This window comes from Antedon mediterranea, chromosome 3 (assembly GCF_964355755.1).
Source record: "Antedon mediterranea chromosome 3, ecAntMedi1.1, whole genome shotgun sequence".
Taxonomy (NCBI): Eukaryota; Metazoa; Echinodermata; class Crinoidea; order Comatulida; family Antedonidae; genus Antedon; species Antedon mediterranea.
In genome coordinates this window covers 19,197,462-19,217,954 of record NC_092672.1, presented here as the reverse complement: position 1 = coordinate 19,217,954, position 20,493 = coordinate 19,197,462, and the positions used below count along the sequence as shown (strand labels likewise).

The 20,493-nt window shown below is 31.5% G+C and overlaps 1 protein-coding gene across 2 annotated transcripts in view; it reads right to left on the bottom strand.

The window, feature by feature from the left end:
• Positions 1-4,358: 4,358 nt before the first annotated feature.
• The window catches only part of LOC140045013 (uncharacterized), a 40,893-nt gene continuing 24,758 nt past the window's right edge, over positions 4,359-20,493 (bottom strand). For both annotated transcript variants that reach the window (XM_072089745.1, XM_072089744.1), the window contains exons 3-8: positions 17,385-17,466; positions 15,087-15,278; positions 12,725-12,880; positions 7,594-7,661; positions 7,259-7,395; positions 4,359-6,929 (exon numbers count right to left, since the gene is read on the bottom strand). In XM_072089745.1, the coding sequence (XP_071945846.1) occupies positions 6,553-6,929; positions 7,259-7,395; positions 7,594-7,661; positions 12,725-12,880; positions 15,087-15,278; positions 17,385-17,466 (1,012 nt within the window). In that variant the 3' untranslated portion in view covers positions 4,359-6,552. The remainder of the gene's footprint in view (positions 6,930-7,258; positions 7,396-7,593; positions 7,662-12,724; positions 12,881-15,086; positions 15,279-17,384; positions 17,467-20,493) is intronic.

Below are 20,493 nucleotides of genomic sequence, written 5' to 3'. Positions count from 1 at the left end.
TGTTGTGGTATGTTGGTTGTTGTAACGAGCTGCTCTTTTTAGTACGTATACAATTCGAGCATTGCACAGATACAATGATTAGGACATTGTTGATAGAAATAATTTAAGATTTCAACAAGATAATAACTCTCATAGACTGTAGACAGAAACAACAAATCCGTTTAAAAACTAAAGCACAATAAAAAGCAGGTCGTTTTCCTCTTCGCTTCATAGAGGACAACAGAAATACGATTTTTTTTTTATTGAACATAAATCATGTAAGTACAGTCGTATTGGGCAGACACAAGCACCTCTGTATCAATTACATTCTCATTTTAAAGTGAGGCTCATGTATCCAGAGCTCCGGCAATTATATCGAGAAAAATTGAACTATTTTACGTAGGTCTCGTTTTATTTTACAACGTAATCTTAAAATGCACTTTTTAAAAAATGAATAAAATGATGAAATAATTGAGTTCATTGCGATAATCTGATTCAGCATTGAAATTTGAGTTTCTTGTGCGGATTTTGTTGTATCATCTTGATTTAAACGCGTCCATTATTTTTCTAAACCGTGTCTATTCGGTTTCTATATTGACTAATGTCTCAAATTTACAATATAATTTAAACTACAGTATACATTTCCAAAGACATATTTTGCAATCATATTTTAGAAATTCTATAGTTTCCTTTAACTTAAACCCTATAAATAATAGGCATACAACTTCTGATTTAGATGATTCGTGTACGACAGTGAGCAAAAAAAAAAAGTGCGTATGGTTGTGTGTAATACAGGACTATCACACCAAGGCTTTTGTGTTTAGTTTTAACTATATAAAAAATGTTAATTACGACGAATCAAATTAGTTAATTAACAATAGATGTTGGCCTACTAATGTATAGGCCTACATTATTTTTGTTTGTGTATTTATTGCGGTACATTACAATAAAATTACAAAAAGTAGGAGTGGCTAAAAATAGTAATCACAAAAAAAGTACTGTATACATAAAACTACTCTAATAATAATGCAATAGAAAGAATAAAAGTATAGAAAAATACATGGCTTTCTTCGTTATATCGTTTATATATTAGGCCTAGACGGCAGATTTAATTATCTTATTACTGAAACTACTTAATGTCGATCTTGATACTGTACTAAATAAGAGAAACAGTACTACAAATAATTATAAAGGTAAAACGAATTTGGATTCATGTATTGCTGATTATGCAAAATAATCGATGATTATTAAATTGGCCTACCGTACATAATAACCATAAGAATGATACACATGATAACGATGGTCATGACCTGATGTACAAAATGTTGAAATCTATTATTTCTATAAATTATTATCTAAAGATGTCTCCTAAAAACATGAAAATAAAATCATACTTTAAAAATATGAATATATTGTTTGCTTAACATTACGGTGGCATACTCAAAAAAATGTTCACACAAACAATATTCTATGTTTAAGTTAAAATAATTTCAATCCAGACTGTCGGCGTATTTACCTGCAAGTGAACCTCGACATGTTAGGGAAGAAGGATATTAACTGTTTAATCTCTCAATATCGTCGCAAAAACTAGTTCGGTAAATTTTGTGCATAGAAACTATTGCTGATTGGGATTTTGATTTGTGAGATGTCTCTACAATCCATCTGTTCACATTGCATAAATGTTGATACATCCCAAATATGGTTTAATGATGTATATACTGAGCATATCTATAAGGTAACTCTATGAAGCAACATACTAACTACTTACTAACACAATGTATTATTTTTAAAATATAGAAATTGTCCGATACTTATTACTATTACTTTCAGTAAAAATGTCTGTTACAGTGCCAATGAGTTATGAAATATATTGAATTTAATTAATAACACAGCAAGGATGACATGATTTTTCAATTACAGTAATATTGTTTGAATGTATGATGTACTGTAATAATAATTATGAAGGATTTGTGATGTGGTAATTAGTGATGTGTGTTTGTGTATTCACGACAAGATAATTATTAAAACTTGTTATTCATAAGATAATTATTAAAACTGGTTAAACTTTTTTGTCATTGTCAACTACAATATGATGGAAATCCAATATTTGAAGACTGGAAACTGGATTATGATTTTGATTGTATAAAATAAGAAATAGGAATAAAACCATTGCAAGAGATTGACGAGGTAGGCCCACATATCCCTACGATATTAAACAAAAAACTTGCACACATTTTTTTTTCTTTTAAAATTGTAGATATTTTATTTGCCAAGAGTGACTTTAAATCATCACAAATGTTTCCTTAATAAATAATAACACCTATTATACATACTTTGTTTAAATTGTTAATAATTGTTCAGATTATTAACAAACTGTTCAGCCTAAAGTTAATTTAACTGTAATGTTTTTATTTTAATAATGTACATTGAGTAATTGTCATATTAAAAACCTCTTATTTTGTTCTTTTTACAGATAAACCATTCATAATATTAATATGCACCATTAATAAGACAACATTCTCGTATGCTAGGTGGGTCTATTTAGAAACCACAACGCGTGGGGCTAGGACCATGAAAACACTGTGACAGATAGATCATTTGACATTTCTAATTTTGAAGAAAACCAAAGTGGTCATTCAAAGAACGTAAACGTGATACAGTAATTTGAGGAAGGCAGACGCGGCAATCTAAAGTAAATGGGAGGAAGATCAAAATTGGATATCGAGAGGGAGCGAGATAGAGAGAGAGAGACGCGAACGTTTTGCTTTGAAGAAGACGACTGGTTGCTTAAATTAAGGAAGTCCCAAGTTAGGCTTGAGAAAGACAACAAAGTAATTCGAGGGTGTTTCTAAGATCTGCTAAAAGTAGTTTGAGTTTGGAACTAATTACACTATTTTTCTATCAAAATCAGTCATTCCACCAATATCAGTGGTCTTTAGCATAGGCCTACTGCCAACAAAATCCATACGAAACATTTACAACATATTGATTCACATTACTTGGCACAATCTGACAATTATGAATAACATGACACCCTATCCGTAGATCAGTGATTACCGAATAGTAATACCACATTATTCATACGTAATTAGGTTGGTGAAACGCTAGACAGACAATAATGAGAACGTTTGGTGACCCAGAAACAGTTAATGATGACCAACATAATCCTCATACTATGTATGCCGGTGATGGCGTTAAAATAAAACCCAGCCTAATTGCCACTTAATAGCACAGTTTCGTTCGCTTATTCATGCACTCATTGCCCTTGATCTGTGGGCAATTTAAAATCCTTAATACAGTACAAAAATTGAAATTCCCAAAGGACTTATTCAAACACTGCGACGTATCCTCTGGCTTAACACATTTATGCCTACATAATAACCCTAATTTGTTAAACTAGTACTCGGTCAAACTCATGGAAATCCATAATTAACTTTAATATAGACATTGTCTCATTAAATTCTCACCTCTGGTAATTGCAAGGCTCATTTTTAAATTTTTCCAATTTTAGATATGAAGGATGATCAACACTCCTAATATTAACTAGTTTTATAGTATAGATATATGTACAAAATTAAGTATATAAAAGAAAAGCAAGGTAAATTAAAATCAAGAATGCAATTGTGTACGACATGTTACCAGCCAGTACCAAATAAATATTGAGTGTATCCAAATGTGACGAAGAGCTTACAAACCAATTGGCGTTTCGATAGCTTCCACTACAATGCCAAACTCGGATATTAATCTGTGGTAGTCGCAGAAGTGTTCTTTTGAAATTCTTTTGTTTAGGTATGGTTAAGCAAACAGTTGAGAATGGATTATATTTTCGTATTTGTTTGGAATTTTTGGAAAAACTATTATGAAAATACATTAATTCTTCAAGCAATATTGGCCTTGGCTTTTAATTATTGTCAAGCATGCTTCAAAATCATCCTGACACAAAACAAAAATACTCATGTTATTTAATCCAATTTTGACCATCTTGTATTGATGATGTACAGTTTTCAATTACCTTAACACTTTGACTGCCAGAGGTTTTTCCAGTTAGAAACTGCCACCGCCAGTGTTTTTAGCCCAATTCGATGTTTTTATTAAAGCTGATTGAAACCATGTATGTGATCTGATTTATATGTAATTTAGACTAAAATAATCATAAAGATTTTAGCTTTACAATGGTACCAAGAACGATTTTTAAATCGCAATATGTAATTCGTAATAGTAAAATGAAAGTAACCCACTTTTTGAATTTTTCGTAGTTTCGCGCAAGAAAGTCGAGATAATCGCGATTTTGTGCAGAACATCACAATATGAAAATATCGCCCGGTGAGATCATCAACAAACAACGAAAAAGTTACTTACACGGCACCGATAGGCCTATAAAAACAAGTTATCACTATCGAAAAATGTATTACATTTTATAAATCATAAATCTTACATCAATGTTTCGCCAAAATCCACATAGTAAAGACACCAGGCCTAGTTAACCAGGCCTAAAGTTGGTCCGGAACCGTTTTACGACTAGGGCTAGGCTAGCCTAGTACTACTAGCCTAGGCCTAGGAGATAGTAAACTGATGATAATAACCATACCATTTCAAAACAAGTTTGTTGCGTGAAACTCGGTCACTTTCAGTAAAACACCAAAACAATTAGGGTATACATACAATAATAAAATTAAAGACTTCATATTGAAAATGACTCCATTATTTTTTATTCAGATAACAAACAAACATGTCAATCCACAAAAACCTTTGTAATGCTTCGGCGGCATAGCTAGCGCGCGACCGATACACAATGCGCCAAGCCATCGCTCTACGCGCTACTGTGATGCGCGGTGTTTGTTATTTCGACAGGTACCATTTTGACAGTCGTTCGTAACCAGATTAGTTACTTTCAAATTGTAAAATATTGACGGTCCAGACCGAATATAGTGTTCATATTTATAGTATATACCAATAATTAACCTATCTACCGGATTTCGTAAAAAAACGCAAAAAACGAAGATCTTCGTTTTTGGCAGTCAAGCGTTGTGTTTCCAAAAACGAAGATCTTCGTGTTTGGCAGTCAAAGTGTTAATAAAATTTAGATAAGGTGATACCTAATATAAACTAATAATAGTTATACAATTGTCCAACCATGAGAGACAATTAGCCTATCCAATCATTTTACTCGTTGATAGATTATTAACCAATCTGGAAGTCATGTTGAAAGACTATATAGACCAATCACATGGAATTTCTGTTACGATTATTATAATATATAAAAATCAACAAATTGTGTTTATTTGCTCCAATAAATGCTGGCATATTATATTTGATTATTGGTCTAATAAGATACAAAATACATTTGGTTTGTCTTAATTTGTTCCCACAATACCATATCATCACAAACCAAACAAAGCATTGGAGTATATTGAATAAAAAAACATTCAAAAACCCATTAATTTAACAAAGAAAAAATTATTGCTTGAATAATTCATTTCATACATTCTTCTTTAATTTACAATTTCGTTTCAAATTAATACCTTTCTGGAAAATTTAATTCAAACGGTGTTAAAATAACTATCAACACGCCATTCTGAGAAAAATACATTTCGAACGTGATTGGTGGTCGACGATTTTACATATTTTGGATTAAAATATCCTATTTATTTGGACATTTTCAATCAGGAAAATTCGTTTACAGGTAACAAACATGCAATACTCCGGAATTATTTTCGGTTTTCCAGCCTCAATTTGTCAATGTCATTACACATTTTGTACGCGTGCGTAAACATCATGGGAGCTTACTATAATTGATACTTTTTATAATAATATAACATTATTTAATCTACACTAATACTATTATATTGAAATAAATATTTGAAAGAGATAAATTTGTATAAAGATTATTTTGCAAAATCTTTCTTTAGCAAATTTAGTCAAATTTATACATCTTTACATTTTAAACGTATATACTTGTGTATACCGTGCTTAACATTACTTTTTTCGCTTAAAAACAAAATGTACAAGTATATAATAACTTATAAGATCATAACACATTGAGGTGAACAAGTTTTTGACAGACTTAGATGTCTGAATACACACCGTTAATCTGGCAAGAGGAAGTGGTATTGGCAATGTCAGCCTACATAATGTACCGTACAAACATTGTCAATCCGATCTTAACAAAAGCAAGTTTTGTATACTTGAATAACTTCAATACTTGTAAGAATTTTTCAATTGGTGAAAATAAAATACTGTTTTCATCAAACAATTACCAAAATAGAAAAAATATTAGCCTACAATGCACTGATTCTTGAATAGATGTACGATCTTATAATAATAATAATAATGATAAAGTGTAAAATAAAGTTTTCAATTTATTAATACTAAAATATAATTGTGTTATGCCCTTAAATTTCGTGATAAAACCAAATCGCAACAATTCAGGTCTCACGAAAATAAAGCGCTCCCCATTATTGTGAGGTAAAGTAAATTTCGGCACTCTTATAATATATAATATTACTCTATAATAATATAAAATGTAACCCTATTTAAACTAAGTATGCTAAAAATGACATAATGGCAACTACGTTACACCATTGGTTGTGGAAAATTTCGCCTTGGATCGAGACCAGTCATCATGGTTGTTGGATCGTACAATTGTGTGTTTCCACGACCCATATAACCGATTCCATTCGTACAATAACGACTATCTCTCATGTACGGAGAAACATCTCTAGAATATGGTGTCGGACGAGTGTTTGATCGGAAGTAACAACTTGGACTATAGTTATATTGATTGTCATGTGTGTAACTAGAGAAAGGAGCTTCTGCGCATGACCCATTTGAAATAGGTGCAGTGAGTTCTGAGAAACTTGGATTGGAATTCAGTAAACTGTTTTGAACTAACGTGTCCGATGTTGCTGATTGTGTATTCGTTGACGGTACAATGTTTCTATTCTTCTCATCTGTTATATAAATAAATAAAACAAAGAACAACATATAAGTTATGTGAATTAATGTAACCTTTTACTTGGGAGAACACCATGAGCACATAATTATCAATTCAATGATATAGGAAATCGTTGGATTCTATTAATTACAGTTTAAAGCATTTTAAGTTATAAAAAAAGTTTAAGTTCTTAAATCAGTTATTTTGTTTAGCGCAAACACCCGAAATAATTATTTAGACCTCACCTCTAAACATTTAACAGTAACAAGGGACACTGAAAGTAACTAGTAAAACTATATTATGCAATTAATTTCACGAACACAGTCTGAAACTAGGCCTACTTACGTTGTTCCTGCCTGACGCTCTTGTTTCCTGCCCTAGCTCGAGCTACTCCGTATATTTGTAACGAACTTGGCCGATGATGGTTCCTACTTCGAGGTCCGTTATTATGTGGTATAATTTCAATAATACTTGAAGAAAAACTGAAATTAAGTTTTAAATTGTTAAAAAAACCCGCAATGGTGTTTTAATCTTTATCAATTATGTTCTTCATTGAATTATATTCTTCTTTTTTAATTAATTTATTTTTTATTAAAGAAGAAGAGAAAGTACACATTCATTTGGAAATATGCTAAGGGTGATTTTTATACAAAAATAATATTTCAAATTGATTATCATACCAATCGTCTGGATCGCATTCTCTGAAGCCCTTAGCAAATGGGTTACTTGCAATCTTTAGCTGCGTAATCTAAAAAAATGATAAAAAATATTTAAAAGTTGTTTTTAATTACGGTTCGGATATCTCTATGTTGGTATAGGCCTAAAGCGTATACCATATATATGTTGCATATGCTGAAAACAAGAATCTAACATTTCACTTCTTGGTAAAAAAAGTATTACAGATTTTTAGTAATAAAAAAGTATTAAAATATTTACAAGAAATATTTGGTTTAAAAAAAGTTGTTAAAAAAAATAATAGAATGATGCTTATTTTTGTATCTTATTCCGGGGTGATAATCAGTTCAATAAGGCATTCCCCAAAATGTTTAGAAAGATGAACTAGATAAGATAAGATAATAAGATTTATAAAGCGCAAATATCTACAAAGTGCTCAAGATGTATTATAGTGTACGTAAAGGGATATAAAAGAATTGTATAATCATTTCAATACGTTTTTGGACATTTCGGTCCATGTCCTTATTTTTGGATTCACACAATATTTTAAAATGGCGAAGTAAAAAAGGCTTTCTTTATTATTTTCAAAATGTTTGTGAATGCAATTCATATAATTTCATTAATTATACTTAAAACACGGGATACATAGTACAAAGAATATTAATAACACACGTTTTGAATGTTACCCAAGAAGTCTAGACAATACAGATTTAATTTGTTTTATTTGTGTTCAAATGAAAACTAAATATACTGTCGTTCTATAAATAAATCGACATTGAATGCAATGTGAATGTAATGTAAGGTATAATATATAATTATTCAAATCGCAGTTATATTAGTTATATTAGTTATATTAGTTATATTAGTTATATTAGTGACAAAATGTATTTTCTAAACAAAATAAGCAACATTATATACTTGATATGAGGCAAGTCATGTGACATATAAGCACTAAAAAATCGGTAAAGATCAGATGATGGAGTATGAAAATATTTAAGTAACTACACCGCGACTTAAGCCATTACTTTTCTATAAAGTATCTAAAATACTATACAATATAATCCCTTATAAGAAGAGACACCTTTTGGGTGCAATTAAGTATCCCCCTTAAAACACCCTGTCACCTGAATAGTTGGTCATAGTTTTAAAATATTGCACCTCATTAGTATCTCATTAATAAATAAGGGTGAGGAATCTCATGGTTTTTCAAAGGATGGGATTCTAATCTACTCTTTAGAGTTTGCAATTGCTGTAACACAGTTGATGGAATTTCTTAAAACATTTGTGAGATAGATACGGTAACGCGAGAAAAATGTCTTTAAAACAGTTTCGGATCTAAATGAGTGAATTCGATTAGCTACAAAAGATGGAGATTCTTTTAAAGATTACACGAACATGTTAATTATCTACGTTTATTTTTATTTTTCTAAAAACTATAGGCCTATAACTGGCGAACAAATTGTCTATCTGCAGCACGATATAATTTCTTGGATAAATTGAGAAAAATAAACAGTATAACATAAGTTAATTAGAAAAACATAAATAATATAATACACGTTATTTGTGACAAATAGTTCTTCATTTTTCTTTCACGTACGTACATAAAATATATCATTAAAATTTAATAGAGTTCGCTTATCTTTCGCTGTATTAACCATTAAGCATGTTGTAATTACTGATATCTCACTGCGTGTTTCTATTTTTTCCTTCATCTCTTGTGGAACTAACGCTGTTGTTAATTATAGTCAGTGACGCTTCAATTCTCTCAGATAAATCACGTCAACTGTACGTCCATATCTACATGTATTTTTAATTGGGTTTCACTTGTGAATATTCTCACAGATAATAGGCCTAGGCCCGTGTTTTATGATTGATTATAAGCGCCAGGTTGATTATCAGAGGCGATAAATATGATACACACGCCCTACTTTATATATTATTACTAACTTGCATTAGCGTGTCTTTTTTAAATGTTGTAACGTGAATTTTATTTCATAATCATTCTATTTCTATATAACTTTGTTTTAAATGTTAAAAAATACGTCACAAATTAATGATTATATTATACAGTAAATTAAGTGAAGCGCTCTACATTCTATACCCTTCACGACACAATTTGATTTGTTTTTACGTAATTAATTAATATAATTTATGGTACCATTAATTATAATATAGAAAGAAATAAAATAAATTTAAGAAAAAATAAGTAATGTTTTTTCTTTGTGTAGGCCTACGGATTATCACTTACAATAGAATAATCAATAATAAAAATAAAATAAATTTGGTGCAAAAGTGTTTAAAGATTTGATCCAAATTTTCAGTATCATCATAAAGAGATTTAAAATCAAGACGCATGGTGATAAAATCTGTGATTTAATAATGCATTTAGTAACCAGATTTGATTTGTATATTTCTATTCTTGTTGAGAAACGCTTAGGCCTATTTGAGCATCAACACTAATACTCAACGTACTCAAAGTCCTCACAGATTTACTTGTTAATTTACGGGTCTTTACAGGTTGAAAACTTCTTTCAAAAGTGCTAACAACATCACGTTTAGTTTACACTCTCTTACTAATGCGTCACTGCACCATTATTATCATTTTTAACATATCCGAAGAAATATATCGTTGCTTGATCAAATTTAAATTAATAAGGCAAATATTTATATACAATCAATGGTAATTAAATCAAATAATTGAATCGTATAGTAATTAGCGCCAGTCTCACGTGATTGTTATGTTTTAGATGCCTTTATGACCACTTATATTGCAAGGACATGTTAAATTAAGTCATTTTGTATTGTAAAATGGGATTAGTTTTGAACATGGTGTATATCATGTATCCAGTCGTAATGTCCTTGTAGCAATGTAACGGAATTTACATGATTATTACGATTAAATGAGATTTTAATCCAGACACTCTGGAGAATCCACACTATTGGTGAATTGTCAGTAACTCCTCAAGAGACACAAACCCCACGCTTACAAAATCCGTACCAATATTAAATCAAAAGTTTTATGGGAAAGCAGGATCGTATAGGAATACGGTTACTAAAATGTATACCACTTTAAAGTTTAACAAACAATTGTTTGAGCTTTCTTTAGATGAATTTTTGTCGGGAACCTATAGGCCTAATTATAATTTCCATTGATGCCATCTATGGGTGCGTCTTGGCAAACCAAACTACAGCCGTGTCAAGTCAAACTCTTTTTTTAAACGTTTAGCAGAAATGAAATTAATTAAAGAAACAAATTAGAAAGGACAAATGCTTGTATCTAATTGTATCGCGATTTGTCTGATGAAACTAATTTAATGTAAGGCTTAAGTCTTAACTATATCGAAATTATTTCAGCCTCAATTTGTGCTTAGTCTTTTAATTTAACAAGGTCAAAGTTCATGTTTAAAAAATCCTATACAGATTAACAGTTCAAAGGATTGTCCAAAAAGCAGCCAATACCATGTGTTATTTTGTTTATGCATAACAAATGTTGTCTTTATTCCTACATAATTAAAAGTTACATAATTCATTGTGCTAGTGTGCAGTTAAATAAGATATATTATAACAATAATTTAGTTTGATCTCATATTAGATTCAAACCCATTCACATTGGTGGAATGAAGGTATGTGTATAACAGTCGGCGTATGTTAATATCATTGAATCATTGCATCAAAATATGACTCTCAAACTGCTCTCAGACTTAGAACTAGTTCAAAAGGTCTCCACAATCCTAACCCAATGACCCACTTTTATTATTTTTATTCGCTGCTTGTTTTCTCTCAAATTAATATACTTCAAGTTTGTATTCGATACAATGTTTTTTTCTTTCTGTAGCTACACTTGTTAAATTATTTATCTTTATTAATATTAAGTGGCTATAATTATTTACTCTCTACAGGTACCGTATATGTTGAATCTCTTTCTGTAGCTTCTATTTCGAGAGGCGCTACTTAAGGTCCAAATAAGAATAAAATATCAATTTATATAGGCCATATTATTTATTCATTACTCATCTTTACATCTATTCATCCAAACTTGAATATTTTATTGTTTCCCAATAGTAAAAGAAATAGGTCAATATAATAATAGTTCGTGTTTTTCATCAACAACATTATGTGTGTAGTAGAATTCTGTATATAATATTTGGGTGATGATAAGAAACCGCCAAGTACCCAGTAGAAAGATCTTAATCACATCTTACAATGCATAAAGATAAATCGATCGGTCATCGAGTTCTAAATTTGTTGATTATTATTCTCCAATTTTCCAGAAATTCCGGTCCAGTCTGGCGTAAAATAAGCAGTTCTTATCCCCCTTAGTCACCGACTGGGATTTAGGCACACAAATACGCATGTTTCATTTGGCCTAGAATAGCCAGTATTTCTATACGGATAATGGTGACCCAATTACACGTGCTACGGTACGTGTTAGGAAATTAAGTTTATTGTCGATATAGTTTTAAACCAAGAAGGGGACAATATAAGCATCATTAATTAGGAATCATTTGACACCTTTATTGTCGGTTGAATCCTACTGTCTTTTTTCTTGACAAGCACGTTTTAGGGATGACAGATTTTATGACAAATCACGTTATGAATCACCAGAGATCACGATAAACATGTATTCTATCAATTTCATAAGTAGTTTTCTTATAAAACAAGACCTGTAGGCCGACTGATTCAATATACTGTCCATGGGCTTCAATGTGCAGTATTTGTTCTTTTTAAATGAACACAATTTATGTAACAATATGCCTTATAATAGTGATGACTTAATTATACAAGTTATACAACCGTGCATGCATTTCACCCATTTTAACTCTAGACATTAATTGTTTTAAAAATGTTATATTGATAATTTTAATTTTGTAATATCTTGACTAATTTTACTGATGAGCGACCATTATGTAGGCCTAGACATGGTTGATATTTTATGTCATGTTACAGCAGTGATGTACCGTTAACTGCTTTATGTTGTAAATAGTGTGTCAATTCAGTGCTTGCGCTGTGAGCACAATATAAATAAACCTCGAATAATAATATAATGCTACCTAATACATAAATGAGAATGTTTTGGATTGGATATCACTCAAGTCCGAATGCATAACTAAAAGTTTTTAAGTTATTACAACTTACTCGATGATTTTGATAAGCTGTCACTGCCGTAAACTGTGTTTCTGAAAATACAAATGTTTTAAAATCTCTCTCAGGCTCCGCATCAAAGTCCTTCTTACCACTGACGTGAACTACGTGAAATCGAGGCTGGTAACGGTGCATTGAATTTAAAATAATCTAAAATGTAAAAAAGAAACAAAAGTAAGTAAACAAATATCTTCATAACTTTGGGATTCGTGGAGAGGGCGGTATTGTTGTTATGGTAGTTGGTACAATAAATGTGTAATGGTCATGAAAATAATAAATTTGCACAACAAAGGCGGTGTGCATCGAGTTACTGGGGTGAAGCTGTAACGTCAGATTTGGTTGCATAACATTTCCAATATTCTGTTTATTGCTTGAAACTTTAAAGTTCAGTATTAAATAATACATTCAATTAATATCTCAGAAAGTTCTTTATTTCTTTATTTAATTGATTTACTTTTTCTATTACATTTAAAGGTTAAATCTTGATTGGAAAGGCAGGTAGAAAAATCAAAAAGTTTAACAACAAAGCCATATACATGGCTGCAGTCGCGTGCTCAAAAGTGTTTACCGACCGACCAACCGACCGACAAAGTGAGCTGTAGAGTCGGGGTGCACACGACTAAAAATAGAAAATGCAATAATGCTATAGTCTGGTATTGTTTGAATTATTTTCACAGAGGGATTTGAAATTCGGTGAGACGGGAGCTAACACTTTAAACAATGTTTTGGTTTGTTCTCAACCCCCCTCCCCCAGCCCCCTTCTATGGTTGATTTCCATTCAAAATTCCATTTGAACAAATAAAGATTAAATTTACTAAGACTATTATTTTGAATTTGACTAGAATAAGAAAAAATCTATACAATATAACGTAGGAAAATGTAGGGCGCGATAGAAGCAGGGTTATGAATTCAGTGATAATGGGAATAGAGTACAGTGCACTAAGGAATCGTACTCTAAATCGTTGCTAATAAATCACTGTAAAAAACAAAGGCTTTCCGCACTCATTCGGCACTTTGTCATTATAAAACAAAGTTATGAATTGACTTTAATGCAATGTGTCCTAATTGATGTGGTTGGGTGGAGTTTTAGAGCTTTGGAGAATTCAGTTTATCGTGATCTCTAGGCCTAGGGGGGTTAATATATATTAATGGACGGGGCTCAATCGACGGGACGTTACTTGTCATAACTCACAAGCCATGATACAATGTGCACTACATATACACCCATAAGGCACGATGATTCGACATTGAACTTCAAACCGTGTGAACCGAATTGAATAAACCTCCGTTCACACTTACGTGCCTTATCGATACTTGTTGGCTTTAAGTACAATCTAAGAACCGAGTCCAAAGCGGGTCAACCTCTATAATATAATTTGATAATCAAGTAACAAATCACAACCACATTAGATACTTCCAAAATTTGCAAAACAGCTTTTATGTAATGTTAGTAATGCTATCCCACCCAGCGTCGATATTGGTCGCATGTCACATATCATATCAAACACAATAATTTAGACAAGCGAACCATCTGTTTGTTTATCATCTGTCGTCAGTTTTTTAAAATTGTATTGGGGTGCTGATGAAACCCAGTTTTAAAAAAATCTTGTTTGTTTCAATGATTTTTCTTTTATTATGATTTTTGGAAAGAAGCGTCCAAAGATATTACAGTATTAGGATTTTTGTTAACCGAACCTACTGAAATTTGCATTGCTAAGATTTTGTATTGTAACATTTTTTTGCTTCATTGACATTCTGAAGCTCAAGTAAAGATGTTTTTAAAGAAAAAAAATGTTAAAGCCTGTAGCCAGTGTGTCGCAACAAAACCGAATAATATGCATTGTTTAAACACAAGCAGGCCTAGAATAATAACACCCCAAACAACATATTTTCACAAACAATGTAATTATTAATAAAATATAATGGTTAATTATATCTCAACCGTAATAGTAATATGTATTTGTATGATTGTAACACCATTTAACACCATTAAAAAAAAAATTTGCAACTGACGTATGAAGTTCAATTAAAACACTGCCTCCTATTAAGAGAATTTAAACGTATAAAATGGCTCATATACTGATGTTTTGATTTTTAATATTAATTTGTTACTTTTTGTTTTGGTTAATCGAATCTTTAATTTGGTGATTTCAGTCTTAGCGTTTGGGTACTGCACATTGATGTGTAGAGTAAGGGTAGTCTGTCGGTCCGTGTAGAACATTCGTTAGTCATTAAATGGTAATTGGTGGTGGTAATTTCATTTCGAGCATTAAATTAAAATTCCATGGACAACATATTGATATGACGCAAGCTTGGGACCTCTGGCTTACAGGGATGAACATTACATAACACTTACATGGCCATTATCATCCATCAAATTGTTTGTAAGTTTAAGTTTGTCAAAAGATACGATTTGTTTCATCCACATGGCTCCTCTGGCTGGCGAGTCGGGGTGAACGTGTATACGACCTGGCATCTCGGGGTCTGCTTTCCCGGCTACTAACCAACTTGAACTGTGGAATGCATATCTGTAGCGCTTATCATCCACCTATTAATATTATGAAAAAGAGGAACTGTCATTATTCAATCTGGAGAAGGAAGTAAGTTCTGAGTTATTATTAATATTATCTGTTAATTATTTAATTATTTATTACGCATTCAACAAACTCGCCTTAAATTTGGGGCCTGCAATAAAATCGTGTTTATAGTCTAAGTCTCGTTTGTGGGTTAGTATTAAGGATTTAAGTAAAGAGTGATAAGTTACAGCCCTGGCGGCACAGGTACCGTACGTCAGGATTGAACCCTACAGCCCTGGCGGCACAGGTACCGTACGTCAGGATTGAACCCTACAGCCCTGGCGGCACAGGTACCGTACGTCAGGATTGAACCCTAGATTGCAAGAAAAGCTCCACTGTTAATATTTTGGATTGGAACAGAAAACATAATCATCGAAATGAGACTGTAGGAACATACGTTGTTGATTGTGGCGTTAACGGTTTTCAAAGTTAATCGAGTAATTTTTTAGTGTTCCTAGTAAAGGATGTAAACAGAAGTCAAAGATTGTATATTGTAATGTCTGCAGAAATAACAAGATTGGAGCAGTTTGACCGATTGTAAGCGTACGTGACAGTCTTACCAGTTAGGCCTACACGAACATTTTCAAGCAATGATTTTAATAACATTGAACAATCGCCGTTTATCATTAGTACTTTTATATTATATTTTTTTTTAGTCAAAGCGTGTGATATAGTGGATAAAATATTTATCTGTTATCATCATTTTTCTGTTGTTTCTCTAAACAATCAGAAATCAGTCCTTGAATAATGTAACCAGGAAAGAGGGGAATTACGTAACTCTTACCTGATATTACTATTTTTAGAACTAAAATCGTTTTTGTTTTTGTTTAAATTTTCAATATACTATTATATTTTGTTATGCATGTATGTAATCTTATGTATTATTGATAGAAATTAAATGTTGAATGTATGCATGTAAAGTGGTAAAAATAACTGGTGTTGGTAAATGTACAAAAACAAAACAAAAATAATTAAAATCGATCAATATAAAAGTATTGTACTCTGGCTATACATTTATCGCACAATTTCTCATTATATAAAGATGTTTTGACCCAAAAAAATTAAAAATATGCCTGAAAAAAAAATTTTAAAAAATGACTATTTTTCTCTTTAAACTACAATTCTTTCAGGAAATTTTTTTTTTGTATTCGATTTTTTGTGTGGCATTAAAAAAAAAAACAGAGGGACAATATTATATCTTACTAAACAATTAATAAATTTTGTTTTAAATTTACCACATACAAATAAATGCTTATTTTTATAAGAAATTTGATAAAGAATTTTTTTTCAATAAAATAATTTGCTCTCAGCCTAATGATCAGCTGAAAAAATTGTGATTAGGGTAAATATAGCAGTAGCCGTTAGACATTAGGCTATATATAGTTTATATTTTACACTTATACTTGGTCTATGTTCAATGGACATCATATAGTTCTATGTCGCTTATGTTTGTGTTATTAGCTTTGTCGTGCAGAGGACCCATGAGAATCAGTGCATACTACTTTTTAAACGAACCTAATATAATGTTATGATTTGATTTATTGGCCAAGATATCGCTGCTGAAAGACAAGTAAAAAATAATCATCACCCAGAACAACACAGTGTGGATAGCCTGCCATAATCACTAATGAAGACAAACGCCAGCCACGGATGCTAGTGGGTTATGTTAAATAAACATTGCTAAATCGCGACTAATGTGTCAGAAACATCCACTTGATAATCGTTATATTGAGACTAAAATGGGAGCTAATAAGCGCTGACTAATAGGTCAGTACCCGCGTATTGATTACCATAGCAACAATTTATGAATTTTGGACCAATATGCTGTCATTGGTTAATGCTTTATAGGTCGGTGTACACGCATCGATTTCCATGGCAACAACGAGTGCACTGATTACGGGAAAATAAACAATAGATTGTATACTGTATACTGTATGACAATACGACGTTGGACACAAATTTTGATAAGCGTAACGTTACCGTCAAAAGCCAATACACATTTAATGTAATCATTTGTACTCATAAAACATATGTATGTAATCATTTTTCATGTAATTTAAATTATTATATTCTCTTACTGGTACAAAATCCATGAGAAGAATGTATTCAGCCATCGGATCCATCCCAGTCATTTTTACTTGAAAAGTTGGAAACATTCGTCTGAAAATAAAAATAAATAAATTGCGATATTATTTTAGTGCAATTCTTTTATTCAAACTTGAAATAACGTGTTAATGTACAATATCTCACATGTCGCACTTCAATAATATTATCACCTTCGTACTTCAAAGACTTCCTCAACGTGATAAACTAATCTGCAACATTCACCAGATGTGTCTATCGCATCATAACTTCAACGTAAATCAGTGGTCAAGTCTAATCAGGGAATGAAATGAGTTCACTTACTAATTTTGCTTCAGAATACCCGGTCGAAAAAGCCCATTATCCTATTTTTGAAGGGTCATTGTGTTATATGGTCTACATAACTGGGGGTAAAGTTCAACGGAAGTAGTTAGTCGGTCAACTCATTCTTTCTTTGTGTACGTTGTCATTCACGTATGTAATCTTTAATTCAATTATGATCAAAATCAACAGTTAGTTTTATTTTAATTTGCATTCGTTAGGTGTGATGTTGCACGGGCTCATGTACATCATCACTGCCAATAATTATAGGCCTAATTTAATTGCTTTGCAGCTTGAACTGGCGGACATTGCGCTGGGTAATTATCGTTTTAAACTAATAAATATAAAAATATATATTTTAAAATCCACATTATCGGAGGTTTTCCTATCTCAAAAATTCCTGTCTTACCATAAAATAACAGCAGAACCAGTTTTTAACGTAATAAATTATTATCAACGGCATACAATTAAGTTTTTTTCATTATGATGATATTATTATCAATAATTTGAATAGTAAAATCAATGGTTACCGTCTCTCTGAAAGTTTCCGTCATACATACATGCTTTCCACGATTTGTTTACATTTGTTTCTGTTTAGGGCAGATGGTTTTTAATGGTCTACATTTAAATATACATTATAACTTAAATAATAAGCCTACTAATTTCAGTTATTAATATTTACTGTAATAAAATGTTAAATGTTTAATTATAAAACATTACCGGTAATGCAAGGTGTGACGCAATAACAGAATTTGATTTTTATGCGGGAAATATATCACGTTCACTGCAGACGATATATATTGACGCGTTAACTGTCTCTGTCATCGTATCGATGAAGGCGCTAGATAAGTGGGTTGCAGTACAGTATCTTTGGCCAAAGAACCCAATGTCATCTCTCCCCTGTGCATCTATACAAAGTCGGTTGCCTCCAATTTTTGTCGTTTAATGACACATTTTTGAGGATGATTGTGATTGGATATGCTGTTCACACCAACAATCTAGTCCTATGACTTACCCCTTCGTAAGCAGGTTAAGAGGTCCACTACTTTGAATGCCCCCATTTTGGTGGTGTCACGTTCCACTAATGGGTGTCGATAGTTTCAAGACATATCATATACGTGTGACCCTTTTTAAAGATATGTTATTTCATTTGGAAATGAACTGGTTTCCTTGTTCCTTCAACAAATTACTAAAATATTTTTGCAATGAATGACGGACTCAGAACAGATAATTAAAGCGTAAAATTAACCCTACAATAATCAAATATACTAAATTAAACCACTTAAGGTCACTCGTAATATTTAAAAATTAGTGATAAAGATTTCTTAAATGTTTAAGTAGGATCCTTTAAGGAATAACAATAATTAACTAACTAACTAACTGACATTTAATTTAGATTGAATACAATTATTCATCACTTTATATGTCTATTTTTTATTATACTATATTTAAGAAAAATGTTGCTGTTTGTACCTTTTTATATCTGTATTTTTATATTAAACATTACATACTGTTGTTTATATACATATTCCTTAATTTTTAAATGTCTTTTATAATAGGACTACTGAAATTTCAAATTCCTAAACTGTTGCCAATAAAGTTATGAAAATGTTAGTTAGATGGACCGCTATATACTACTTAGAGATTAGGCTGTTTTTTTTTCAGTGGATCTGTAGCTGGGTGGCTATCTTTAGGCATAAACTTGTGATGTCTGTCGTATTACGTCTCTGTTTGCAGTGTTTAATGCACAGGTTGGTGAAGAAGAAAAATTGAATATAAACATTAAGTGTTGTGCGTATTTGGTTTTTAATACATACTACCCACGTCTTTATCTTTGCTAAAGTTTGGAATTTACTAGGGTACATGGAAAATGTCTTTCGTGAGTTCATTCAGTGCTAACAAGAGTTGATTCATCAGTACCAGAATAGGCGCCTTTAGATTGCTGAATATCATGGTGGGATTTGTTATTCGTAATTAGGATCAACTGTGTTCAAATGATGAGTCAGATCGATGAAGCTTTTATACTACCAGATACAGACGACTTTCCCAGAGTCGATTCGTCCCAACTGAGGCCCGTCATGGCGCCACCTACACTAACATTTAAAGGTTAAGCAAGTTCAATAAAAGTGAGATTGAAAAGTGCTAATTAATGCTTCAGTGTCACTGAAACGTGTTTCTAATGTAAGGATAGATTCTAACAATCCGTGTTTTAATTAATTACAGCGTATAATTATATTAGCAGCTGAGTTGATGTGATTATCCATTTTTGCTTTACGGTGATCACTTTGACAATAAGCAATGGTACCGTATATGGCCATTTGATTTCAATAAAGAATGCACAAATAACCTCGTCCTAAACTTTGAACTAAAAAGTGTTTTATTTTTATTTTGTGAGTTCACTTTGTCCTATCAATAAATGTATATAATACAATCTACTAATAAAACATTTAAAAAGGAAAAAAAAACTCAATTTGGTTCCAGTAAAGCATTAGGCCTATTGCCTAAAATGTTTCATAATTGTGACATCATTGTATACTTTCTATTTTTTAAGTGTCTCTCATTTTTATGTTTTTTCCCTTTAGTTTATATTTGTTGCTCTATTTACAAATATACAGTATTGAATAGGGTATTTAGGCCTACAGTTACATGCACATTATACAATAAGTAGAATCCATGCTAATGAGGACATGCAGCAGAACAATCTTCTTGTTGTATAGAAACAATTGTGTTATTTCGAATTTTTTTAAAGATCAGTTAACAATTAGTTTGTTGTTCTTCTGTTGT